Consider the following 27,277-nt stretch of genomic DNA (forward strand, 5'->3'; position numbering starts at 1 on the left):
GCCCGGGACCGCCCCAGAGCCCGGGACCGCCCCAGAGCCCGGGACCGCTCCGGAGCTCCGGCCCCCTGCCCTGCCCGGGATGGCGGCGGGACCATCGCTCCCGGCCCTGCCCCTCTCCCCTGGGCCGGGCCGGGGCTGTGGGCAGCACCGGGACCGGGGCTTCGGCTCCGGGTCGTGCCGCTGTCTCTGGGCGGTGCCGCCGGGCTGGTTACGGGTCCCAGGCCCGCAGGACCGACGCGGGATTGGGGCTGGGATGGGGACCGGGCTCGCCGCGGGCAGGAAAAGCCTCTCCGGGCCGGGCGCTGGGGCCGAGCCCGGCGCTGCCGCTCCTGCTCCGGCTGCGGCCCAACCGCGGGCCCCGGATCCCCCCAATCCTCCAGGTCCCCGCAGCGCCGGGGCATTTTTTTTTTTTTATTTTTTTGTCCAGTGAGGGCAGAGAATTGTCATGGAGAAGCTCCAAAGCTAAAGGATATGGGGTCTGGGTTGGGGAGGGGAAGGTCTACCTTAAATTAAAACTCACTGGAGAAAATACATCTGTGGAACAGCTCACTTCCTCTCCTGGACTGGCTTCCGTGATCGGCTGCCATTCCAACACCTCCCATGGGATTTGCGACCTGTGGGGCTCTAATGAGTTGCCAGGTGCTAAGCCTGAGGGAACATGATGGGAAATCTCTCTGGATCAGGCAGTATCCCAAAGGTCTGGCAGCGCCCAGCATTCCTGGCTGGAATTTGGGGGATCCCAGCACAGCCCTTCTACAGTGTCCCCATGGAGCTGACACTTCCCAGCATTCCTGGCTGGAATCTGGGGATCCCAGCACAGCCCCTCCGTAGTGTCCCTGTGAACCTGGCACTGTCCACCACCCCTGGCCAGGGGCTGGGGGTTCCAGCACAGCCCCCCAGCACATCCCGCTGCTTCCTCAAGTCCCCTTTAGCCAGGATCCTTTTTGGGGTGAGGGCACCCAAACCCAGCAGAATTGGCTTTAACCAGTTCTGGGGGATCTCCCCTCTCCTCACCCAGTTCCTGCTGCCAAAACCCAGCCTGAGGCTCAGCTCCCCATCCCCTCAATCTCTCCAAGGAATTGCACTTGGATTTCCCAATCCAGCAGGGCAGCAATGCTGTTCTCCTCGCCGTGTATCTTAATTGCAGCCATTGCTTAAGAAATAATTACAGTAAATTCAAAGAATGAAGAGACAATAAAGAACTGCCAGCTCCAGCCAAGGGGTGCTCAAGCCCCTTCTCAATCATCTGCTTTAATTAACCAATGCAAATGAACCAATTAAGATCACATCAGCACATTATTCTTTTTAATCAAGTTCTAGAGAAAAACTGCAGAACAGAAAAGAATCTTTTTAACCCCAAAACTCTTCCAGAAGATCCACAGGGCAGCGCTGCACTGCACCCCCAAACTGAGGAGAACTGGGAGAAAAGACAAACCCAGACTGAGATTCCTGGGAGATTGGTGCAGCTTCTGCCAGCCAGAACAATCCTTGGTCTGAACACACAGCTGTGAATCCCAGGAACCTGGGACATCATCAGTATCCTCAGGAGCCTTTTTATTAAAAGCAGATTTCCAGAGAATTAACAGAGATGTAAAGGAACAGCTCCCCCAGCCCAGCAGATTGCACCATCCAGAAGAAAATGAACAGAAAGATGATGGACTGGGACCATCACCAATCCCAAGTCCTCGTGTGGAATACCACTCTGCTTTGGTTTATAAATCACCACTTCTCTTAGAGGACAAACCCTTCAGCTCTGCTTCCAATTCGCCAAGTTCCCAACTGTGGCCACCAAGATTCTGCTGCAGCGTGTCCACGCTGGGATCCAGGGAAACACGCAGGGTGCGGTCCCCTGGGAACGTTGCTGAGGAAGCACACGGAGCTCATCCGTGCCTGCAGCCCGGAGGGAGATCTCTTCCAACAGCCGCGGCTGAGCTCGGTGTGTCCCGACGGTTCCCACGCTGACACGGCACAGCTTCCTCCGCCCGCTGCCTTGGGAAGTATCCCTAAGGTGCCACCAGGAAAGGAGCCTCTTACAGACACAGAGTCTTGGGATTCAGGGGGAGAAAAGGAGTTTTCAGTCTTTAGCATCTCCCACTCCGTCGGCATTGATAGCAAACATGGCTTCAGCCTCAGGAAGACACGGAGAGTCGTAGATTTTACAGATCCTGGTCTCACCTCGGCCTTTCCGCAGGTACAGCCTGACAGGGAGAGGGGAGGAAACAGGTCAGGATGGACAGCCTACTCCCAGAAAATCATCCTGATCCATAAAGGAGTAAACAGAGCCGTAGGAACTGCCCGAGACGTTCATTTCCCTGCGGACTGAGGGCCCAGAGTGGCGCTGAGCTGAAGCACAGGCTGGGCCTGCCATGGACAGACTGACAACCCCAGAAGTAAAAGCTACTTGGCCAATTCCATAAAACATTCCCAACCCAGGCTCCCGGGATATGACCACCTCTTGTCTCACCTGGTGGTGGAAGCACAAGCGATGATCTCCCCTTCAGTGGGTTTTTTGGACTCTGCAGTGACACGTTTGCTGCCTGCTGTTATTGGGAACTTGATAGGTAACAGAGCTATTTCTCATAAAGAAAACTGGATGAGCAAAAAGGAATGCTTTGTTTCTTCACAACCGCCCTCAACTCACAGACCCTGAAGGCCTCTGTGATTCCTGTGACTCATGAAGCTTTTGTAAACATGAAAGAGACAAACTGTGACCATGGTGTTGATGGGTGGTTGTTCCTGCATTACATGGGCAAGAAATTCATGTGGGGCCTAGAAGAGATACATGGCCTTGTATCTCCCTAAGAAATCTGTTACTTTTACACCTGAACAGTTAGGATACTTATCCTACTACAAAACCCCTAACACCTTCATAAAGATGTACAAACCCAAGCAGAACACAAGTATAATATGGTGTGTTACATGTTTCAGCTGTTCCATTAAGGCCTATTATACAAGTGTTTATCTCAATTTACACAAATCAAGGGCACTCCCATCTCTGTCCTTCATTACAGCAACCTCTCTGTGCAAAAAGAGCACAGGAATAGAATTTCTCTCCCAGTATTACTACTGGGTCATTTCTGCAGCCTCAGTTGTTGTTATAGCTCAAAATTCCTTCCTTGGAGTTTGATGGTGAACTGCTGTTATTGTTGATTGGATAAAATATGTATTTATAAAAAGGAAAGGCCATAATTTGCTTAAAATGTTTTTGATGGAGTTGATCTTGTTTCTTTAAAATTCCATTTACTGCTGAGGTCAGCTTTATTTCCATGAGGACTCAGCAACCAACTCATGAAATAAATAAATTGCACAAACCAGAATAAAATCTAACTGACTTATTTTTTTTGAAGGAAAAAGATTACCTTTTGGAGCGAAGGCTGCTTAATATTTAAGGGGAATCAGGTTAAAACGGGTCTTTTATCTCTGACTGTTTTTCATTTGGAAGTTCATAGATGCTAGATCATTCTGCTGTCCTACATACAAAGAGAAAGGTCTCCAGTTCTCTTCCATCCCTTCAAAACTAGTGTGGACAACTATCCTCCACACTCTGGTAACCCATGTGCCGGAAGCATTTTTCCCTCAGAAGCAAAGAAAACCCAAAAGGATGCATTTGCTGTCAGTTATGCCAATGACACTTGATGAAATCCACGAGGTTATTCAGTTCTAAATTAATTTTCAGACACCTGGGAATTTTTCAGTCTGTTTCTGTTACTTCCTGCAGGTAAAATATCTGTATTTACTTGATTTTATCAATTCCCTGCTTGCACCTCCTGGTTTCAATTCAGCTTTAGAGTTTCCCCTGGCAGCTGAGAGGCTTCTTTACTCCTAGAGGCCAAAATGAAAGTGAAACAGGCACATGCCAGGTCTGTGTTAGGTCAGGAGAGGGTGCTGAAAGCTGGAAAGCTGTGAGGGTCCTTTCCCTTGGCATCTGTGCCACTCCCAGCTGTAAAACCTCAAATCCACACTTACCACGGCCACATTGAAACTGCTGTTTCTCCCCATGCAGATTTGCTGACCAGCTTTTTATAGCTCTGCATTACAATTATTAAAAAATTATCATTCTAATCTGGTACAGAAATAAAAACAGAGCTTGACTGGGGATGGGGTGAAAGAGATTTCTTATATCTACCTGTAGAGTTAAACTTCCAAAAGCACTTGAATGTCTTTTGGAGTGTAAGGATGAGACCTTCAAGGTATGTAGATATTTGTTTGCCATCAAAAAAACCATTTAAGCTGATCCAATTTTCTAAAAACATTTCTATCAGAACATTTTCCTTTCTTATGCAGATGTTTATAAATGAACACGATTGTTGTACAAGGATGCAGAACCTCCGTCACCCTTCCCAGACTCAGCAGACAAACCAACCTGTGCAAGCTCACATGGGCTTGAATTTAATAGGTTAAATTTTCTTCTTGTTCCTTACACATTTTTCTTAATTTTTCCCCAAAAGACAGGAGTCAAGAACACAGGATCTGGAGGCTTTAACAGGCAATAGCTGGAAGCAGCTGAGCTCTGCCTGCTGCCAAGTTTTATTATTGTGTTGTGCTTCTCCTCACAACAACCACCATTTCCACAGACACAATATTTACCAAACATCATCTCCTTTGAAATTAAACACTCATAACCCTTAAAAACACCAAATCCCGTGGCTGTATGTCCTGATGAGACCTGGGAGAAAACAAAGACTGTTTTGATGGGACCAGTCCCGTTCCAAGAGCATGGGAAGCACACTGGTGAGGGGAAGGAAAGCACCAAGAGCTGAACACAGGTTGCAGTCGTAGGGAGCTCATAAATCAGTGTGCCAGCAGAAATCCAGAGTACACAGCAGCAGAGGGAAGGCAGACAGACAGCAGAGCACTGGCAGGAATGGACCACACATGGCACAGCCACCAAGGAAACGGAGCAGAGGAGAAGCACTCCAGCTTCTCCCCACATCAGCTACCCTCCCACGAGCAGCATCAGCACGGGGGCAGGCTCAACCCTCAGCCTTGCTGGTGGCCAGAGATTTTGGGTTAGCAGTGAGCAGCTGCCAGAGAGTTCTCAGAATCCTGTGGAAAATGCTTCCTGGAGATATCCCAAAGCTGCTGGAGGGATTTTTTATATGGCAAACACTGGCTGCACTCCCCACCCTCCATTACCACACTGTAATTCCCGGGCAAACAGCTTTGCTGCAGGAAGTAGGAAAGCTTCCCACGTCCTGGGCTTGATCTTCAGCACAAATGCAGCTCAACCTCAGCTCCTGAAGTCCAGGAGGCCAGGGCAGCATTCCTCAGAGAGAGGAGAGCAGGACTGAGCATGAGAACACTGGGATAGGGACATGTATGGCCCAAGAGGATGAAAGCCTCCATGGGAATCACATGTGCTCTGATGTTCCTGCAGATCCCAGCAGTCACTCTTTGGTTTCTTTCTCCAGGAGCAGCACAAATCTTGTGCTGATGATCAGAAGATGAAAATGCACACAGCCATGCTCTCAGCTGGTGGAAACCAGCCTAGCTTTTGGCTGCCAGCTGGGGAAGAGATTGTTTGATGGGAGGGGCAAACCTAGACAAGAGCATCAACTATTTCCTTCCCTCTGCTACCTGGAAACAGAATACTGACTTGGCACTTGAAGACAACATCTCAGGAGCTCTTTTGCCTGACAGATAGCAGATAGACAGCTAAAGCACTGCACAATTAGTGGGTTTATGATATAGAAATTTGATGACAAAGTCCTTAATGTGATCAGTCCTTGTTTACCAGTGACAAAGGAAACAGCAGGTCCTGAGCGTGGAACCTCCTAGCTGGCAGGACAAGGGCCTGGTGGCACATTCCAGCTGTTTGTGCAGGGAGAACAGAGCAGAGCCAAGCACTGAAGTCAGCTCCTGCATAGTCACAGGAGCACCTGCAGGCTCAGAGGGACTTGCTGACACCCTGCTGCAAAACCCTAAAGGGAAGAGCCAAACAACACTGGACTGTGCAACTCGATTGCTCCTGGGAGCTGGGCTCACTGCTGCCAGGCCAGGTCAGCTGCAGCTCTGCTGTACCTGCAGCCAGTTTAGGAAAGGTGATGTCAAGGGACCCAGGGGGAACAGGCAGGTGGAAAGATGAATCACTTCACCCTGAAAATCCTAAGTGATATTCCAAGTCTCACTAAAGGGTTAAATTAGCTGTAATCTCTTCTGGCCTTATTTACTGCATTCAGACAAGCAGGACAGATAACCTTACCCTTCTGCATTCCAGTTGTCCCCCTGAGCAGAAAGATGGGCTTCATGTTAGCAAAGAAACTCAGATTGTCCCATTTTTGGGGGTATGTACCCAATTTTCTTTACACCTCAGTGTCCTCTGTCCCTGCACCTGTGTGAGACATGTTGACTGTCACCTCTGCTGCTGGGGGTGACGAGCTCTCTGAGGAAAAGGACACTCCCAGCTTTTGGTGGTTACTGTCTGTGTCAGAACCTTCTTCCTCCTCCTCCTCATTCTTCTGCAGATCTTGGTCACTGTCATCATCATCATTATCATCATCTGCTGCACTGTCCTCAATCACTTCAACCCTCTCTCCAGCCTCGGGGTCCACATCAGTCTTAAACCACACAGCTTTGTAGCCATCATCTGCCACGTGCCTGTCTGTTTTGAGGATTGACTTCACTTCTTTCTCCTGTCCAGCCTCTTCTTCCTTTTCTTCCTTTTCTTCCTCTTCCTGGTCAAAGATGACAGTGGAAGCTATGGAGCCCTTTGGGAGACTCTCCGTTTCCTCTGCACTGGAGAAGTGCAAGGCAAGTGCTGGCTGCTCTGGCACAGGAGTCTCTCCCTGGACACTGCTGGTTTCTGATGTCTCATGCTGCTTGGTGCTTACACCTGGCTGTTCATCTTCCTGGTAATACTTGTTCTGGTGACCCTCAGAGATTTCCTTGGAGAGCTACAGGAGGAGAGACACATTGTGACTGTAGTGACAGGAAAAGAAATGGGGGACAGGAGGGAAGGGGTGACCGCAGTGACTGAAAATTCAGCCTGGTTTGCAGTTAGACCTATTTGAAGCCAGGGAAAGCTGCAGATCCCTGGAAGAAACATTTTTTATTGGCTCCATTTCTGGAATTTTCTCAGCTAAGCGGGCTTGTTCTCCAGGAGGGCCAAGCACCAGCATCACACACGAGGTGGTTTGTACCCACCCCATTCTGCAGTGGGATTTTTCTTACCCACCTGAGCTATGTGCTCTGCACTCAGGTCTAGGCTGCTGGCAGGCCCAGCCTATGGCACAGACCAACTTGCCAGTGACCAATCTGCCAGAGACCTGAGAGGTCCAAAATTAAATAGCTCAGGTGCAGACAAGTGTCTGAGCCCAGGCTTTGGGATCAGATATGAAGGGACTCTCCTCTCCTTTGAGAGAGGAGGATGGACAGTGGTTTATACCGTAGACAGGTGTTTTTCAGAGACAGCCCCTGATGTGTGCCACTTTTATCCTAGATTTTGTGCTCCATGGAGCTGTGGTGCTCTCCTTACCATGTCTGCTCATTATCCACCACACACAGCTCCAGCCTCAGGGGCAGAAAGAACAGCAGCAAACGCCACCAAAGTGGTGCTACCTCTGCAGACTTTGTCTTGGGAGTGATTCACCACCTCCACACAAATGTGTGGTACTGGGGCAACCCATCCATACTTCAAAGCTTCCTCAGATCCCACTTTCTAACTCTTAGGAGTTCAGGTACAAACAAGGCACTTACCTTTTTCTGCACCAGGTATTTGAAAGGTTTTCTGTACCATCTACTGGATTTCCATACCAGCACTCCAAGGAAGACTAAGGTGATTAACAGCAGTGCTGCTAATGTGCCCCCTAAGATAGCCATGTCCTGAGCAGAGTACATCTTGTCAGAGGGGGCTACAGCTGAGAGGAAAACAAACCAGTGTTACAAAGCCCAAAAGTGGCAGGCAGCATTTTCCAACACAACCCTTCACTGTGCAAGAAGCTCCAATCAATTTTTGAAAGGTAAGGAAGCATCTTGTGCTGCAGAATGTGACAGTCATGTGTCTGATACCACAGAAAATCTTTTTTTGCTGTCCTAAAAGCAGAGGGCTTTTTTTTTAAATTACACAGAATATTGTCATTTCCAATAAATTCCATTAAATGGAAATAGCAGCCATTGACAGGACAGTGACTTTTATCCCATAATTTAACTGACTTAATAAATACCTGACTGCATCAGGCAAGCAGATGCTACATGGAGTGAAGTTATTTAGTTCTTTGATTTTCTCACTTCACCCTTTTACACCAGAATGCAAAAATGAGGTTTGATTGTACGTCTGTGTATGAAAATGCAAAATTTCCTTTCATCTGGAAAATCCCCTCCAATTCAGATGAGCACATCAAAACAAGAAACAAAAAACCAGAATAGGAAATAGGAAAAGCATTAGAAAGTCCCCAGGACAAGAAAACCTTTCTTGCCCTTTTGTAGCTGTAGCAATTTTGCCCAGTCTGCTTGGGGCAGCTTCTGCTTCCAGCCACTGGTCAGTGTCAGGTATTTGTAAAGAGATTGACAACAGAGTGCAAAGACAGTGCTATTCTCAGCTTTGCTTGGTGGTGGTGGTGGTGGTGGGACTCTTAATTTTTCCAGTTTCATTGTGTAGTGAAAATGACTCTCATTAATGATTAATGAAACAAGGATTTGTTCTCCTGCTGACCTGTTTATTATAATGGAATTGGAGTATTCTCTCTGCCTTTGTTTCCTCCCTCCATTTATCATTAACACCTTGGCAAAGATTTAGGACCTCAGGGAATTTTTGCTGCTTAATCCTGTCTCCACAGCCCACAGGGAGTCACAGAGCTCTGTAATTCTGCATATTCAACAGCACCATTGCTTTGTGTGGCTTAAGCAGCAAGAGCAACATTTCTAAATTGCCCAGAAGTGTTGGCACATGCTTGGAGCATTTGTAACTCTGTGAGCTCACACATGGACTAGTTTTATGCTGGGCTGTGCCCTTAAATGGGGTTTCAGTGGTTTTTAGCTGTGAAGTGGCACTGCCTTTAGGGAATCCAAATTTACATCCAGGAACCCACTTGTTTTTCCCACACTGAAATGGTGGTGATCAGAGGGTGAAGTGATAGAACTTCAATCACACATCATCATGCAAAATCCAGTGGAGTCTAGGCACTGTCTGCCTATCCTGAGATAAAATTCATTGCTACTGGTTCATCTGAACTCAAACCATAAGAAGTTTCATGAACTTCAATCCTAATTTACTTATAAGACCAATTTAAGAGTAATTTCTCAGCAGTATGGAAGCGTGAGCTGTTTTTACATTGACAAGGTTAAACAGTAGCCAGAGGGTTATGTAAGAAGCCTCATGTCTCTCTTATTACTCATGAGCTGTTTCTCCTGTAAGATCATAAAATCCTGGTGTAAAAGACCCTGACCTGACCTGAGTAGAAATGCCTTGGCTCATGGGCAAGCCTGGCTTTGGGGTGTGCCAGCTGCCCTCTGCTCTGCCTCACACAGGCAAGAACATTGCAATTTTCTCTGTGTTTGCCTAAAAAGGAGCAATGATGTACCGAGGTCTCCTTTGCCATGAAAAGACATCTTGGGTTATTTCCCAACATGAACCAATCCCAGTTTTAGCTTTGGAACAAGAAAATACACTCCAATACACAGCGCCACTAAAGTCTCAGGAGGCTTTTCAAGACATGTGGTGACTATGCTGTGAGAATGTTGTTGGGATGTTTTCCCTCTTAAAGCCACCACAGAACCTCCTGTGGGGTTAGGGTTGGCCTCAGCCCAGGCCCACAGACTTCAGCAGGTGACCCATCATGGCCAGTTTGCCACAGAAATAAAAAAAACTCCCCAGGGCAGAAAACAGAGAGACCCCCCCCCGCCAGCCTACCTGTGGCAAGGATGACCTCCACCACAATTATGGTGCTTGCCTCCTGCAGGCTCAACACATCTTTTCCAACAGCCTATGGGGACATGGGAAAGAGATGGCTTAGGGACTTCCAGATGTCCAGCTCACTCTCAAGGTCTGTGGGGGGCCCTTTGAGGAGAAAGTACCTTGTCCCTATCCTCACCACAGCCATTCACTGTGGCTGGACAGCCTGGTCACAGGGGAACAAGAGCTCTGAAGATTCCTTGCCCTGGGAGCGGATGAGCTGAACCACGTCCCTGCTCGGTGTTCAGCTCCCAGCACAGTGCAGAGCACAGGTTCTGAGGCAGTGTGGGGCAGGAGCAGCAGGTGTTGGCCCCTCTCTGTGCCTGCCTGTGCAGCTCCAGCAGCACTGTGGTCAGGCTGGTTCAGACACCCCACAGGACATGGCACTGTGCCAGGCAGGCATGTGGACAAAGGGAACATCCAGCTTCTTACAAGTCTAAAGTTACTGACTGCTTCTTTGACCCAAGCAAAAAGAGGATTTGGATTCCTCCTTTCCACACCCCTGACAAAATACCCAAGAAAGGTGCCCTACCTGGATGGTCACAGTTCCTGGGGACTCCAGCACTTTGTTGGTCAGGATGAGCCCATCCCTGGTTGCGATGAAATCGGTGCTGTTTTTGAGATAGTACTCAATGTTGGGGTTGACTTTCTGAAAGGCCAGAGAGTGGGTGATCAAACCACACTGTGCTTCACATGCATCTTCCCAACACCCCCTCGGCAGGATTTGTCCAAAACACCTGAGGTACGAGCAGGTGTGGAGAGTAATAAATAAACCTGGGCTGAGCAGGTGAGAAAGGCTGAACTCAACTGCATTCACCCTGTTGCTCAGAGGCCAAGAATGTATCACAAAAGCATTAAAAAAATAAAAATCCCAAGTCTTAATGCAGGTTGTGTTGGAAACTTTAGTACTTACCCAAGCAAAACACACCTATGCAAGTGATGTGTGTGGGACTGGCTTTGGAAGAGGGGAGTCCAGCAGCTTCTCCCCATTACATCACACCATAAGTGGTTCTGGTATCTGTGCAATTTCCAAGGGAATATAATATGGAACACTAGAGGACAACATGTGTTTGCCTCTCCACACCTCCCCTCCCTCGTGTTTCCTGATCCTGCTTTAAGCCTGAAGCAGTAAGACAGATCACAGAGCACTTTTAGTTTCTTACATCAGGGAAATCCTCATCCATTGCCATTATCACCAGGGGTGTGGAAGGATCTCCAGCTTGGTAGACGAAGCTTCTCTGGGGCAGCCCAACAAACACTGTCCCATTGTACACCCCCTTCTCGAAGTAGGGTGGAAAATTGCTTTTATTGATGACCTTGATCTCTACAGTGGCTACAGAATATTTCCTTACGTTGCTGACCTGGGTGGCCTGGAGAGAAAGAGAGAGAGATACCAGATTTCTGCCCCTGATGACACAAAAAAGGACAGGCTTGATCCGAAGCCCATTGCAATTCCCAACTCAGCAGAACATGCCCAGGGTGAATTTCCTTTGCTGTCACCACCCATACCTGAGGGGAAACTCTCAACTGCAGGAGCTTTGCTTGTGGGTTGGTGCAGGACATAGGTCAAACATTGGGCCCTTCCAAAGAAAGGGAGTAAACGAGTTTTATTTGAGGACACTGACTCCTGTCACAGCCAGGCTGCAGCTTCCTGGAAATCCAGCTGTGCTGGGTGGCTGGCTGTAATGTCATCACTTACCATAACTTGCAACAGAAAGGAATCTGGGGAAGTCACTATTTTGTTCATGGTTAGATTCCCTGTGTCTGCATCCACTGAGAACACTTCGTTTGTATTCCCTAGGGAAAATGCAAAGACCATTCAACCATCAGATTCCTTCATACAGTGACCTGGAGCTCACAGACTCATTCTTCCACGTCTTAGTGAAGAAAATACCCTCAAAAATGCTGTTTTCCTTGCCTGCCTGGCTACTCCAAAGACTGGGAGTGCTGGCCAGGGATGCAGAGGGATTAATTAGATATGTGTGAACCCAGTTAAATGAGGTAGAACAACAAAGCTTTGCATTTCCAGTGCCTAGGCCCACAGATTGCCAGTCTAAAGTTTGATAAATGCCCAGAGCCTCTGGTGCAATTTGAGTACTGAAAATCTCCATCCAGTTCCCAGTCTGCTCTGGGAATACTTATTTCTCTCTACTGATTACAAAGGGAGCCTAGACACAAACCTTGTATTTATGTACAGGTAGAAATCAGATTCCTACATCTGTTGGGGAATCATAGAAGTACCTATGTTGGATACATGTAAGATAAGCAGAATTTTTAGTTCTCTTCCTCACCCTGAGACATTGCAGGCTCTCTCTTGGCAAGGATCTGAATCATTGACTGTGGGGAGGGAGGCCACACTCCATCCAAATGCCAATGGAATTTAATGTTCTTTAACACATTTGGTATCAGGAGGATATTCACAACTGTGCTGCCATGAGGTATAATAGGTAAAGGGAGAGGAACACTTCACTTGACCAATACGACCTTTGCCTTGATTCTTTTGGAATCAAGACTAAAACAGGCCAGATGAGATAGTGGCAGTGTGCTGGGGAATAAAAACATAATTCTGGGCAATTAATAGAAATTAGGCTGATAATGTGGGAATTTTAGTACAGCTCAAAGACTGCATGGAAGTAGCATGACCAGATTGACAAAATCACATCTAGAGGCTTAAACATAAAACACATCTCATCTCACAAAAAACCAAAATATTTTTGAAACAGATTTAATTGACATTGGTTTGTGGGACTGTAATTTTTTTTTTCTTCCTCTCTGTACAGTCTGTTTCTTCTATTTAATCAACAATGTTCCGTGTCTCTAGTTATGTTTCTGTGGCAGAAACAGAGGGGCAAATTCCAGGCCCTCCCTCTTGGCAGGTACCACAGGAGTCATGAGCAACTTCCTTTGTGGAAGGTGACAAGGTCTACTCACCCCCAACAATACTGTACACGATCCTGTCGCTGATGGTGTAGTCAGGGTCAACAGCATAGATGGGTCCTGGCTCCAGGAGGAGCGGGTCCGTCTGCAACAGCAAGGCAAACAATCACCCACCACAAGGCAGGGCCAGGTCAGCAACTGGAGCTCTCCCAGCCCACGGGAGATCCAGATCCAGATCCCATGGCTCTGCCTGGGTAGAATGGGATTTATTGCTGGGAGGTGTCTGTGACAGGGTGGAGGTGAGACAGCCTTGAGCTGGTGTTCCAGCTCTTGCCTGTCCTGTGATGTGCTGTAGGAGCAGAGACAAGCCGTGCTGCCTGGGGTGGGGACTGAAGATGATGAAGACTCCCTGTTCTGCTGAATCATCTGCATTATACTGGAGACCAACACAAGCTCATGGAAATGATTCAGTGCTTCCCTCTGGGAACAGCGCCAGGGGCACTGTCTGAGCCCTCCTGCTCACCGACATCTCGGAGATGTTGACTCTGCCGCGGTAGGGGCTGCTGATGCAGACACTGGTGTCATTGTAGAGCTGGGTGCAGGGCAGGAACCAGGGTGCCCGGGTGTCACTCTGCTTGATGGTGATGCTTATTGTTGCAGTGACTGTGTTGGTGGGCTCGGGGCTGGTCACAGGCCTGTCCTGCCCCCAAGGCAAAGCACACTCGTGAGACACAAGTTTCACTGCCAAAACAAGGGCCTATCTGCACAAAAGCAATGGACTGGGGCCCTTTAGCCATTGTCACTCTATTCTGTTTAATTAGAAATTTATGTGAGAGTAGCTAAAGCAGTAGGTTATCTTGTTCTGCGGACAGAAGTGGGCTGACTGCAGGTCTGCCACTGGAATTACGGAGAAGGAAAGGCTGCTCTGAATACACCCCACCCTCCCTCCTGTTATCCCAGGGATGTCCCATCCAGACTCATCCTTCAGGTAAGAGGGACCATGCAAACGAGGCATTCTGTCTTTCCCAAACCACTTACCCTCGCATACAAGAGCAATGTTGTCGAATTAAATTTGTCATAGTCCAATGCTCTTTGTAAATAAATTTCTGGGTTATTAACTCCTCTTATGGCAAAATAACCATCTGTGTTCTGGCAAGAGAAAAGGAAAAATCCTATAGCAGACTCAATTACAGACACATTCCAAATCCTACTCATTGCTGTCTTTGTCATCCCAGTTGGACCTTTAATCCTGAGGACCTTGGATGAGCAGCATTGTGGGAATGTCTGATCTACTTAATTTTTGGTACTGCACACTGGAGTTGCCTGGCTTGTCAGAAAGGTTTATTCTTGTGAATTTCCTCTCCCAGACCTCCTGCTTTGACTGCCCACCTGCTCAGCAGCTTCTGGATGAAATCTATTACCTTATTTATTTCCTATATTTAGCAAGTTGCCAACAATCCTTGATTTTGGGTCCCTAATAGGTAAAAATCTCACTTCCATGCACAAAAAAGGTCAAAGATGGCTCAGCCTTTGAGAGCTGGGAGAATCACCTGCCTTAGCCTAACACAGCTGGACTTTGAAAGAAACTGTAAAGCCAAGTTGAAGTATCATGCGTTGCATTTTACTCTATAACCTTCTGCACTTGCTTTGGTTCTCCTTTAATCTTATGCCTCTGAATTTCTAAATCCCTCTGGATTTACACCAATGTGAATGCTCTGATTCCAGAGCTGAAAAACTGGTGGTTTCTGTTCACAGAAACTTAAATTCCCTGTGGATATAGAGGTAACAGAGGCACTGTCTGCTCTTTCCACAACGCTTTTCAAAAATGCAAACATACATTTGGTTTTTTTCTTGAATTTCATTTTGGTTTTAGTTTACTGCCAGCCCTTGCACTCTAGGCTGGCATTGGTTTAACTGTGTGCACAATCCATTTCCTGTGCTGCTGTTGGCAGCTAGGGCAAGGACTGCCTTCCCCATCAGACTCAGCGCAATTCTGAGCTCCCCGAGGTACAAAGTCTCCTGATATGTTTACAGATCACGCCAACAAGACTTCCCTGAATCATTACAGCTCTGAACATTCTAGATGAAAGTTTAATCTGTACAGTGCATTAAAAGTGTGAGCCATAAGAGAATTCAATACCTGCAGCATTGATGGCTCTGTTCTGCTAACCAAATCAATGTCTGGGTTTTGTAAAAGTTGAGTGAGCTAAATGCAGCTTCTCCTCAAAGCTGGGGCTCTTCTGAATCCAGCTTCTCCAGAGCTACTGTCTGTCCCCAGAATTGCTCACCTGCACTGTGGTAGTGAGTTCATAGTAGATGGTGTCCAGGTCAGCATCAGTAGCAGTTACTTCTTCACGGGCTACAATGGCTGTGTCCACTTCTGTATCCTGAAAAAACACAGTGTTGTAGTTATTGTCTGAGTGAAATGGATTGAAGTCCTCTCCCTGCTGACACTTCCTCAGTCCTACAGCACTCAGTGAGCAGTGCCCTCTTCCCTTCCCCAAACCCCTTACCTCTGGGACATCTCTGCTGATGTTTGGCTGTGGAAACACAGGGGGGTTATCATTCTCGTTCAGAATGGTGACTAGGATTTCCAAGGACTCGCTCTGCAGAATGGACAAATCAAAGAATCAAAGACAAGAACAGACTGTTGGGGCTGATCCTGCTTTGCAGAGTGACCAAAGGGGATGGTGTAAGGATGGGGGCCAGATGGGGCTGGGGTTTGCAGCCGGCCCATGTCCTGGGGCAGGATTGTGGGCTTGCTGTCCCCTCCTCCCCACTGGCAGAGCCTTGGCGCTCTCAATGAGAGCAGTGTGTCTGTCCACAAAGAGAAGGACATCTGCCCATCGCAGTGTGAGGATTAGGAAGAGCAGAGGGAAGCAGGTGCTGCCTGCAGTGCCTTGTCTCAGGACTCTGCCATGGGAGAGCACTCACCTGGCCAGTAGAGTCCTTGCAGATCAGGTACAGCAGCAGCATGGGGTCTTCCTGCATGAAAAACAAACCCCCCACTGAAGAAACAGCCAAAGAGTACAAATCTGGCTAAAGCTAATAAGCCAAATTCGTGCTTTGCTGAATCAGAAATGCTGCTGGGCTTTATCTTATTTTCAGGTGTATCTAACTTTTCCTTTCTTTCCTTAATGCTGGGATCTTGTTTATGGTGATATCAAAGCAGCCCCATCTTCCAGGTGCTCTCCCTGCAATTCCTGTAAGATGTTAGCAGAGCTAATCTGCCATTCTCTCTCACCTCAGGCGAATTCAAACAGATTTCTTTTAAAATTGAATAAATCAGAAACATTCTATGCAGCAAGTACAGTGGCACCTGCAGGGTGTTAAGTCTGGTTGTTGCTCTTCGCTCAAGTAAAAGTGGGTTTTTATATTGAAAGGGAACTTCAGGATGGCTGTGGCTGTATACAGAGCACTCCAGGGAGCTAAAATAATGTAGCACCAACCTAAGTGAACACAATGACCTTTTATACTGCCTTTCTGCTTCACACAAGACGACAGAATCCCAGAAGGATTTGGGTTGGAAAGGGCCTTAAAGCTCATCTCATTCCAACCCCCTGCCATGGGCAGGGACACCTTTCACTATCCCAGGCTGCTCCAAGCCCCATCCAACCTGGCCTTGGACACTACCAGGGATGGAACAGCCACAGCTTCTCTGGGAAACCTGTGCCAGGTCGTCAGCACCCTCACAGGGAAGAATTTCTTCCCAGCATCCCATCTAACCCTGCCCTCTGGCAGTTTGAAGTCAGTCCCCCTTATCCTGCCATTCTAGGCCCTTTAAAATGGTCTCTCTCCATCTTTTTTGTAGGCTCCCAAACTCACAAAACTGAAATAACTTATTTCCTCTAGAAACAGGTTAAGAATTCCTGGAAGCCCAAGACTCCAGATTGAAACTCATTGCATCCCAGCATTATCCATCCCATCCTTACAGCCTGCCAGCTAAAGGCTTACCTCATAGTCCACACACTTTGTCAGCCACAGCTCGGAGTCCTCAATGGTGAAGAATTGGCCATCAGGGAAATTGGGATCAATTGTTAGGGTGAAACCTGGCTGCACCTGGGTGGTAGTCACCACATAAGGACACTTATTTTCAGGAACACTTGGGTTGTTGTTACTGACAGAACATCCTGGAAAAACACACAAATAAGATGCAAAATTGCCCAAGGATTCACATTGTGAAGGAGTGGGGTGAGAGCTGTGGTCACAAGCTGTGGAGCAAAGGGGTCTTGGAGCGTAGCAACCTCCCACCTGTAACAGGGCCACCCCTTCCCATGGGAGACATTCCTCAAAGACATGGACCTCGTGAAAGAGCTTACCTGGCTCCTGTGCCAAAATCTGCGTCAAGAGGGGCAGCAGGAAGAGGGCAGACATGAGAAGCCAGTGAGGAATAGCCATGGTGAGCTGCCTGTTGCTGAAAAATCCCTTTTTCCAACTAAGCTGATCTCCCTGTTCTGCCCTGTGCCCTTGTTTGCGTTCACCACTTTATGGCATCAAGAAACACCAGCTGGCTGTGGATTGCCGTGGTTCAACCTTTGCCTCTTTGCCCCATTGGATGACTTATTGAAGGATTTACCAGTCATGGAACACGGTGACACATAAATCATTGCTGCTTCTTTTTTCCCTGGATCTTTCCTATCCTAAACTGTCTGTGGCAACAAGGACATAGTTGAAGCAGTTCAGAACTCAGAGCCAAGCCCTTGCCCAGCTAATCATGAAGGACAAGGGCTGGTACTTGGGAAGCTGCCTGTTTACTCCAGTCTCTCCCACAGCAAAGGGGGAAAATTTGGTTTCTGATGTGCCAGAGATGGGGTGTGTATCCCATAAGGTGAACAAGTGGATCCCAGTAGTGACAAGGCTCACCTGCAGTCCAGAGAATGTCCAGCAACTTTGTAGGGAAAACATATCTCCTTTTACTGGTGGCTGCTCCTTGTAGAGATGCTTCCCAGAATCTCCCTCCAGGAGATTCCACACCAGGAAATCTTCAACTATTTGAATCTCAGCAGCTTCCTGAAGTTTTCAGGGGACCTCACTGCTCTCAATGATCTTTTAAAATTCTTTCTGATTTCAGGAAGTTTACAGATGCTGCATCTCAGCCAGGTGGTTATTAACAGCTTACTGAAATCCAGGCTGTCAACACTCCTTCCAAAAGTATTCCAAAAGGAATCTTTCCTAGCAGAGACTTCCTGTGGACCAAAATGAACAACTGCCAAGGTTTGTTCAGCTCCTCAGTAAGGGAATGGTGCTTAGGTGTGCATTTGAGTGGGAGCAGCTCCTTTTGCAGGTGTCAGGTCCATCAGAGATGGTGAAAACTGCTGGAGCAGGATGGAGTGGGCAGGGCTGCACAGCAAAGCACAGGATTGCAGCTGAAGAGCCTTATTATAGAGCTGCTCTCCAAAATCCATTGGTTTTACAGGAAAGCTGGTGTGGCTGTTCCATCAAAGGGGGGCGATCTGCCTGTGTGGCACAGGGACAGTACATAAACCTCATTAAGTGGTGGGAACAAATTATTCCTCATGGAGCTTTGTCTTTAGTGGCTGCGACAAAACTGGGCCACCAACTCCAGGGGCAGAATGGAAAGAAAACAACTTTTACAGTGAGTATCTCTGTTGTGTAGCTTTCAGAACATTTCTTTGCCATAAGACCTAACATCTGGCTTTGTTCCTGCTACATGGAGCCCTGATTCTGACCTCTGTGCTCAGCTGCGCTGTAGGCACTCCCCAGTCCCAGCCATGTGTCCCACCATGCCTCGTGTAGGGGAATCCTGGCAAAATGCTCCTCCCATGCATTCCTAATAATCCAAGATCTTGTAACAGAACCATCCTTATTCCAGTTTCCCAAAGAGCAGCCAAGGCACAGGCACAGCTAACAATTTTTATTTGGGATCAGCAGCAGGCAGCCAGATGCCAGCACGGAGTGGAAGGGATGTGCTTCACCCAGGCTCCATCTACTGACAGCAGTTCACACTCACATACATTTCACTTTGGAAAATCTCAGAGGTTTCATTGGTTTTTGACTGCTTTCCAGGATTATTTTTATTTATTTGCCTATCTCAAGAATTTTTCCTAAGCAAGAGCTTCCCTGTTTATCTTCAAGGCCATACATGTGCAAAGCTGTCTCCTTGGCTGTTTCTTTCCCTTCACCTTCATTCAGAACCATCTGTATCTTCCTTCATGTCTGCAACCAGCTGCTTAGAGAAGGGGCAAAGGTACTGGCTGGTAATGGCAGCAGCCTCCCTGGCATCTCTGTCCGAGCGGCTGTGGGAAGGGAAAAATCAGGGACAGTCTGTTATTTCTGGGAGCATGAACTGCAGGAAGTGTGACAAGCTCACCTTGTGACATTCCAAGATGACTCCAAAGAGCAGGTCATGATCCCCACAGAGGGATCATGGCTGCCTGCTGCCAGGTACTCTACAAATGCACAGTGGTGTTTCACCCCCATTGTGGACACAAGAAGTACTAAGGGCCAGCTTATTCCTCCTAATTACAGTGATTTAAGAGTGAGGAAAAGTTGTTGGGCATTAGGAAAAGACAATGTCCAGGTGCTGGGATAACACATCCTGAGGTGTGTGTTTCAATCAGCAGCTGAATCCAGACAGAGTAGCAAAGGCTTTCTTTCAATTTTAACCATTAGATCACATTTCCTAATGGGATGAAAAATTGCTTCAATCCAGAATGACAACTCTTAGGAAATGATTAAGAAAATATATTCTTTTCCTTCCCTGCGTTGTACTATTTTTAACCACAGACTTTTCTATGGCGGTTCAGAAAAGCCTACTTTTGTCTTCAGTATTGTGGGGCTCAGAGTCACAAAGGTGACCAATCTCTCCCACCTACCTGGTGTTCAGAAAGCTCTGGTACAACCAGAGAAAGCAAAGTTCCTCAGGTTTGTTTACTCCCTCTCTCCCCTGCATGTCTATGTTGACTGGGCCAGGAGAGCTGGTTTAGATAAAGAAAATTAATAATAATTAAAAACCCCAAACCACCAATTATGCAACCAAACCACCACTGCTGCAGAGCAGCACTTGCAGCTTGTGTTGTATCTGCTGCTGTGCTCACAGACGTGGCCTCAGTGGGGGCTGCTGGCCCAGTGTGGCAGTGAGAGCCCCGGGTGGGGACTGGGACACCGGAGGTTTCCTCTCACCTGCGCTTGCGACCCATGAGGTTTTGGATGAATTTCTGAACCTGGGCGTTGCCTCTCATCTTGCTGTACTCACTGGTGAACAGCCCATCCGAGTGTCTCAGGGACCTTCGTGGGGACAACATGGGGCAATGGCTGCACCTCCCAGCCACGCGGGACTCCCCACGAGGGAGGCACAGCAATGCCTCTCCTTCCACCACTACGGGCCCTGTACCCCTCCCCTTCCCCTCCTCATCTTGGGCAGCCAGTGCTCGGGCTGGTCTGCAGCTGGACAGCCCAGCTGCATGGGCAGCCCCTCAGAGCAGGGATCCCACATCCTGCTGGAGACTTCCCTGCCCCAGGAGGGAGGGTGTGCCTGGTGCTCACCTGTCCTTGAGGCCCACCAGGTGCTTGACCAACTGCTGCACGTAGGCGTTGCCGTTCATCTTGCTGAGCTCGCTGTGGAAGAGCCCGTCTGCGTGGCGCTCCATCCTGCACGTTGGAACAGGGAAGAGGGGGGTCAAAAGGAATGGTTTAAAAGCACACAAGAACGGGCATTAAACACTGCTGCCTCAAGGCAAGAGAGTTCCAAACACGCGTGGGCAAGAATTCGTGCCACTTTGGCAAAGTTTCACAAAAAAAGGGAAAAAAAGGGAGTTTCAAAAATACCTTTATTAAACATCACACAGGAAAACGACTACCCTTGCTTTTACTGATGTAATCACCTTGCCACAAGAATGTGGGAATGTGGGGTTATTGATGATTCAGCACAAAAGAGTAGGGCAAGAGGCTGGAGAAGTAATAAACAAATATCCAGAGACACAAAGCTGAAGAGCACTTAGAAAAGAGCCAAGACCAGCTCTTGCAGACGACTCCCTTGGTGAACTTACAGAGTTGGCTTTTTCTGGTTATGCTTTCACGGGACCGGTATATTGGAAACAGAAACTCTCACCTTTATCAGGCTGCGTAAGTGCACAGGAGAAAAACAGACTCAAAAGTGTCCTTGTAACTGTGTTTTGTTTTGTGGTCACAAATTTTCTTCTGAATTAGATAAAATGAATGTTCCCATTCTTAAGACAGAAAAAACATTTACAGTGTTTGCACTCATTTAACTAAATCTGTTTAGGAAAGAAGAAGATCTGCAAGCAAGCAGATGCAAGATCAGAAGACAGCTAAAAGGCTGGGTTTTCAGCTAGCAGGCTCTTGGAACAAAAACAACGGGGGAAAAAGCAAGCAGAGTCCCAAGAAATGCTTACCTCTCCTGGGATGGCAGAGATGCTGAGAAGTGGGACAGGACAATCATGGGAATAATTACTTGCCACAGAGCTGTCATCATGGAAACCATGTTCTCTCCTGAAATAAAGCATGAAGTTTTGTGAGCAGCAGGACAAGTGGCCTTGGTGTGTGTCTAGTGCAGTTCACATGCCCCACAGAGACAGGGCTGTGGAAACACCATCACTGTAACTAAATCAGGCAGGAATTCCTGCCACCTGAAGACGTCTGCAAGGGGCTTTCAGACAAAAAAAAATTACATATGATAAATAAAATTCATTTACATAGAGAGGAAGGGCTCATGTGTGCACCCATATCCACCTATCCTCTAACGTTTCAAGAAGGAAAAATGAAATAACACAGATTTGCAGTCACAGCAGACCCTCCTATTTTGTTTTCTTACAGAAATAAAAAGTACTTTTTTTTTTTTTTCCACAAGCCATGTCATATTTCCCCCCTTTATTCCCAGGTTGTTTCTCCCTTTATTCCCAGGTGCTCACCCTTCCTCAAGGATCACGCAGCAGCTCTACCTGTAATTTATAATACACTCCTTTATTTTTTACCTTCTTCCTGCAAAGAAACAAACATTCATCACTGTCCTGCCTCTCAAGATGGCACTTGCTAACCCCAAATCAAATCCTCCCACTTGGTTTTTACTTTATTCTGAAGCTAAACAGTACAAAGAACATGAAAGGAGAATGTCCGAGAATTCGGAATACTTTCTAACCCGCCCTTCTGGGACGGTTTGCTGCTCTGGAGGTGCTGCAAGATGAGAAGAGGCACAAGGACAAGAGTGAGGGATTTATACAGAAATTTATTCACTGTAAACCACAGGGCAAATATTTAATGGGGGCTGCAGAGCAAACAGATGAGGGGATGAAGGAACCGTAAGCTTAATCTCACACACACTTTGAGCTTTAGTGTTGTGTTTTCCTGCCTGATCCAGCTTTGAGGGGATGGAATAGTAAAGCAAGAAGGACATTTCAAAGATCAGCATCTTACTGGACTCCAAACAAGGCAGACTCCGCAGTCCTGGGATGCAGGAGGAGCTGAAAACAGCCACCAAAACTACAGCATCCTTGGGCAAAGGGCACCTGAATCCTGAGCCTGTCCTTCTGTCTGCCCAACAGCTGTCACACAATCCCTTGACCCCAGGATCTCACTGCAGCATTTGGCCTCTTCTGGGCTGGCATTTCTCTGGGAGTACCGTATTTAAAATGAATAATTTTAAACCCCATCCCTGGCTCCAGAGTTTCCCCTCTCTTCATAACCTTTCTAGCTGCTAATCTGGTGATCAGCTTCTCTTTTTTCTTTCTGGATGTAATTTTGTGTCCCCTGGGTAGACCATATTTGCTTGCTGAAGTTCCCAGGAGCAGTGATGGCTGTTGGGGAACTTCTCCTTCCTATCAGTAATGATTTTTAAAATTACCCAGACCACAAGAAGTAGGTAGATCTCTAGTGTCATCACTGAAAGGCTGTTTAACCTAGCAGGATACTTCCAAGCTTTTAATTTCCTCCCCACTGATGCTGGTTTTAAATGACTGCAAGCTCTTTGGCCAGCTTGGACCTTTAGCTGAAAGAACAACACCCCAAGCCAAGCTGGGAGCCCTGAGGAGGGAACCCTCCATATTCCAGCACCGCTGCTCAGGACATAGATGGCCTCATAGCAATGGCTCAGTGAGGCATCACAGAGGTCTGAAATCCACCCCCTAAAGTGAGAGAGAGAGGAAGGCAGCCCGTGCAGCCCACCCATCCCAGCTGCACTCACCGACCTGGGTCGCTCTGGGCTCACAGCTGATGCTCCACTGCCTACTCCTCTTGGAGACCCCTATAAATCTGCAGCCTTATCAGAAGCAATTATTTGAGTAAAGATATGGATATGAGCAATCATGATTAACAGCAAATAATGCAGCGGGGTTGGAATGTCCCTTTAATTACCTGATCGGGTCATTCACAGCAATTTGATGGAATATTTCTGCTGATGGATAATAATTCCTGCTTCTGCCTATAATGACATTTGTTGGGCAAACATCCTTGTACCAATTGATTCACTCTGATTGACATCGTTATTTCCTGGCTTTAATTACCTCTTGATAGGAGCTTAATCTTCTATTCTTGTAATTTCATCCTGGCTTGGGCTATGTTTGCTATAATTGCCAGGATCTGTCAGTAGGTCCCTGTGTGCAGTGATTTGGCTGAACAATGTGTCACTTTTTTAGGGCAAGCATTGCCTGATCAGTAGGATCAGGGCTCACTTTTCCATGAGGGGACAACACTTTCGGAATTGTGGTCTCAGCTGGGAAAGGTCTGCCGAGTATAAATTCTGTCACAGCATCTAAAAAGTCAGCATACTTATACAGGCATGGAAAACATCCTGAATATATTCCCTGCCATTGATGGGATTTGGCTGGTCTCAAATACTGCAGCTAAAGGTGACATGGAAATAGATGAAGAAAATAGGATTACCCTTTCTCTCCTTCTTTGTATGGTATAAAGTAGCTTGGAAGGAATTAGGAATAATAATAATAAAAAATTAATCTTCCAACTGGAGACATGGGAGCTGCATTACACTTCTTTTCTACTTATCTTTTTCCTTGGAAAAGCAGAGGGTGTCCCCATGACTAGAGGATTGGGAGGGACAAGATTTTCCCTTGGAAGAATGCCCCAGGGCCTGATGAGCAGAACCTCAGCCCTCTGGCTTGTGAGTGCAGGCTGCAGCCAGAGACAGGGGAAAACAGTAGGGACACTCCAGGTCCCATTCCAGGCCTGGAGCATCGAGACATGCCATGGTCAGCACTGGACAGGGGGGCCCATTTCCTCCTCAGGGACCTGCTCTGGTCCAGGCATTTCCCAACCACTTTCCTCTCCTCTCTGTACCTGCTTTCTCCAGCTGCAGCCTTCTGCCTCTGCTTCTGCCTGCACTGGTGGTGGCAGCTTCAGGTTTATAAAAGAGGCTGAACAACATGTAGGGAGGTAAAAATTACTAATGTGATTTTCCTTCCTTTGCAAACAACCTCAGTGGGTCTGAAATGCCTCCAAGCTCTGGGGAAACTCAGTTTGCCATGAGAGGACAGAGAAGAGGTTGGAATGACAAAGTGGCCCCACGATGGCAGCAGAGGGTGTATAACAGGACACTTCTGGGGACTGGAAGAACGTGAAATAAGTAACCTGATCAACTATCTACTATCTTGCAACAAAAAATGGGGTTTGCCTCCAGCAGCAGGGGCAGAGTGAAAAGGTGATGGGGTAGAAAATGGTGTGGCTATGCCCAGCACTGCTGCAACTTAATGCAGGTGACAAACGTGGGCTGGAGCTCCAGTGCAGCTCTGAAAGCCCCTGATGAGGAAATTCAGGGCCATGAAGAGAACTCAAAAGCATTTTCAAGCTGAAATTTATAACTGAATAAACCAGAGCCCAAACCAATTCCTCAGTCCTGAAACAACATCTGATTCTCCTTAACCAGAATTTACATCAAACTCTCATCAGGAGACATTATGGAAATAGGAGTAATAAAGAATCCTGCTTAAGAATATCAGTTGAAAGGAGCTTTATGAATTTGCACCTTCCTTCTCCCATTCTCCACTTGTGTGAACACTCCAAGTCCCAGAAGGGGAGTGGAGATTTCCCTTGCCTGCATCCAGCAGGCACAAAGCAGGATTAAATCACCCATTTAGATGGAATCTATAACCCATTATCTATGTGCAGCATCACTGCAGAGTAAAGCTTTCAGCTATTTTCTGGCTCTAAGAGTGATAGAGGAAATGACTGGCCTCACCTGATCCCTGCTGCTGTAGCACTGCCACGCCCGCAGGTGCAGGAAGTCAGGACTGGACTGATCCCAGCCCCTGGCTGCCCTGACTGACCTGTCCATGGCACATAAAAATTTTACAGGATTTTAGCAAAGTGCCACAAACAGGTGACACTGAGCAATGCTGAGGCTGTGCACACACACTCCTTGAAGACAGCAGGGAGAAATGCCCTAGGACAAGATGGAGAAGGGATCTTTGAGCTTTGGGGCCATCCCTGAGCTGCCCTGGGGACGCTGCCAGGTATAAAGCCATCAGGATCTTTGTGCAGTCACTTGTGCTTAGGCTTGACACCGACTGACATGCCCAGCGTGGAGAGACCTGCGATGGGATGCATTAAGAAAATCCAATTGCCATGGGTGCCAGGGCTATTCCCAGTAGCCACGCTGATGCCTGGGGACACCCTCGTGCCAGCAGAGAGCAAAGATTATGAAACACAGGGACCACCCCCCTCCAACACCCAGGCTCTGGTTACTGCTCTGTCTCAAAGGCATCAGAGCTGAGAATTGAACTGAAGAAGGTCTTTTTCCTCCTCTTTACAGTGGGAGGGGTCACCAAATCTGCAGTGTGAAAGGCAGCATCTTAGAGCCACGTCAAATGCTTTAGCCCCAAATTTGGCAGTATTTGAGAAAACATGTGAGCCTGGCCTTTTTTGATGTTGGAGGTAAAGACAAGAAGCTGCATTTCAGAAAAGAGAGGATTTAATCACAGAGCTACCTATCCTAGCCCACAGCACAGGGAGGATGCAGGCAGACTCTCCAAAATCAGCACTCAGAGCTCTGAGGGAGTCATTCTGAGTTCTGAAGGGGAGAAATTCCCATTCACCCTTCAAAGTAATTGATGCAGAAGATCAGAAAAAAAATTTCCCTAGTGCAGCAGTATGGATGCATTCAGAGTCCCCCTCCAGAGAGGATTAAGAGCAGGCTGGATAAATGCTACTGTTGTCACATGGACATTGTTGCTCCTGCCTTTCCTCCTGACAAGGAAAGCCCATCCAGCCTTTGGGGTTGCTGTTTATTCAGGGCAGTCCTTACAAAGTTTGCCCAATCCTTGCCAGCCTGTCCAGAAGCCAGACCCCAGGGTCTGCTGGAGCTGCTCTTCTTCCTGGAGACACCTTGACTGGCCAAAACACACCCCAAAATCTTACAGCCATGCTTTACACCATGGCTTTGGGATGGTAAAATGCACAGGGGTCAAGCCAGGCCAAGAAGGCTGTAGGAGGACCATGTCATGCCCCACACATGTCCAGCAATGGTGTCCCAAGTCCTGATGGAGCTGTCCAGGTGCAGCTGACTTTTGGGGAGCCCAGCACAGGCTGTGCCCCATGCAATGGCAGCACCAGCCCATGGCAGGGGAGTTTATTGAGGTCAGATGGTACTAGGAACTGCATGGCTAAATCCTTCCTACGTAAAATACCCTTTAATCAGCTTACAGGGTGTTCAAGAACTTCTACCTCCCCCATTCCTATTTTCCCCTTCCTGTGTCTGTCAGGCCATGTGGGCAGTGGGGATGGTCTCTGGTGTGTTTGCAGGTGAGCCTGGCCCACGCCACTGTGATGACGGTGATGCTGCTCCAGCTGAGAGCAGATTGGAGGCGATTCTTTGCATCACTCCCAGGTCTGTAAGAGAAAGGACCCTAATTGGAATAAGGGGATTGGAAGATTTAGCCTTCTAAATGCTCCTTTCTTGCACAGGATGCTTTCAGGAGTGGTTTTAATCTTTACCACCTGATTTCATGATTTTGGCTGTAAGAGTGAAGAATGGGATGGAAGGAAGAGGCAAGCAGGGCAGCCCAGGTGGGCTTGGAAGAAGAAGGAAAATCACAGTCCCATATGGTCATGGAACCTCAGAAAAACACTTACTCCAATCTCAAAGGGGAAAATTAAGCTAAGAAGGTGTGTAGATCCAGGATATGTGTGTTTCTCTTTCTACCTACATGCTCCTGAGATAGCTTGGATTGTCTGTGTCTCTCCCCTGCTTTGTTTGACTGAAACATGTGGCACCTTTCTGGATTTGCACCAGTTTAAAACAAAAACCAGATGTGAGGGACAACAGCACAAAATGTCACATACCTGGAGTTGTGCCTGCTTGGTCTGAAGTCAGGAGGAAAGGTGCTGGACATGCTGGTGACATCCATGGCTGGCAGCATTATCAAGGGGCAAGGACTGCAAAACATTTGTCAGGAGCTCTGGGTTGTGCTGGAGCAGACCTCAGTCATTTCGGTCAAAGTTGTATCTGCTTCCTGCCAAACCCTTGGGCGAAATCTGCAATAAACCCCAGCTCTTTTGAAGGAAAAATAATTAAATATTAGGTGT

General features: G+C 47.6%; 2 protein-coding genes across 9 annotated transcripts; both read right to left on the reverse strand.

Moving 5' to 3' along the window:
• Positions 1 to 1,277: 1,277 nt before the first annotated feature.
• CDHR5 (cadherin related family member 5) lies at positions 1,278 to 18,482 on the reverse strand. Of its 2 annotated transcripts, none has more exons than XM_068194474.1 (15): positions 17,630 to 18,482; positions 16,721 to 16,896; positions 15,701 to 15,751; positions 15,280 to 15,372; positions 15,055 to 15,153; positions 13,805 to 13,915; positions 13,290 to 13,466; positions 12,821 to 12,911; positions 11,589 to 11,686; positions 11,053 to 11,259; positions 10,422 to 10,538; positions 9,848 to 9,920; positions 7,696 to 7,856; positions 2,465 to 6,893; positions 1,278 to 2,198 (listed from the first exon to the last, which is right to left on the reverse strand). In XM_068194474.1, exons 3-14 carry the CDS (start codon positions 15,740 to 15,742, stop codon positions 6,303 to 6,305), a joined length of 1,860 nt encoding a protein of 619 aa, XP_068050575.1. In that variant the 5' UTR covers positions 15,743 to 15,751; positions 16,721 to 16,896; positions 17,630 to 18,482; the 3' UTR covers positions 1,278 to 2,198; positions 2,465 to 6,302. The 2 variants fall into 2 exon arrangements, with proteins under 2 accessions (XP_068050575.1, XP_068050574.1); XM_068194473.1 differs by lacking the exon at positions 17,630 to 18,482 and adding an exon at positions 17,086 to 17,580.
• Positions 18,483 to 18,626: 144 nt separating this feature from the next.
• Positions 18,627 to 27,277, reverse strand: LOC137476304 (glucagon family neuropeptides-like). Of its 7 annotated transcripts, none has more exons than XM_068194496.1 (8): positions 27,035 to 27,277; positions 22,926 to 23,000; positions 21,658 to 21,723; positions 21,142 to 21,238; positions 20,273 to 20,377; positions 19,910 to 20,014; positions 19,603 to 19,704; positions 18,627 to 19,023 (listed from the first exon to the last, which is right to left on the reverse strand). In XM_068194496.1, the coding sequence occupies exons 4-8, from the start codon at positions 21,228 to 21,230 to the stop codon at positions 18,912 to 18,914; spliced, it is 513 nt and encodes a 170-aa protein (XP_068050597.1). In that variant the 5' UTR covers positions 21,231 to 21,238; positions 21,658 to 21,723; positions 22,926 to 23,000; positions 27,035 to 27,277; the 3' UTR covers positions 18,627 to 18,911. The 7 variants fall into 7 exon arrangements, with proteins under 7 accessions (XP_068050597.1, XP_068050596.1, XP_068050599.1 ...); XM_068194495.1 differs by having other exon boundaries at positions 21,658 to 21,727; XM_068194498.1 differs by lacking the exon at positions 27,035 to 27,277 and adding an exon at positions 23,096 to 23,788 and having other exon boundaries at positions 21,658 to 21,727.

This window comes from Anomalospiza imberbis, chromosome 6 (assembly GCF_031753505.1).
Source record: "Anomalospiza imberbis isolate Cuckoo-Finch-1a 21T00152 chromosome 6, ASM3175350v1, whole genome shotgun sequence".
In the NCBI taxonomy this organism is placed as follows: domain Eukaryota; kingdom Metazoa; phylum Chordata; class Aves; order Passeriformes; family Viduidae; genus Anomalospiza; species Anomalospiza imberbis.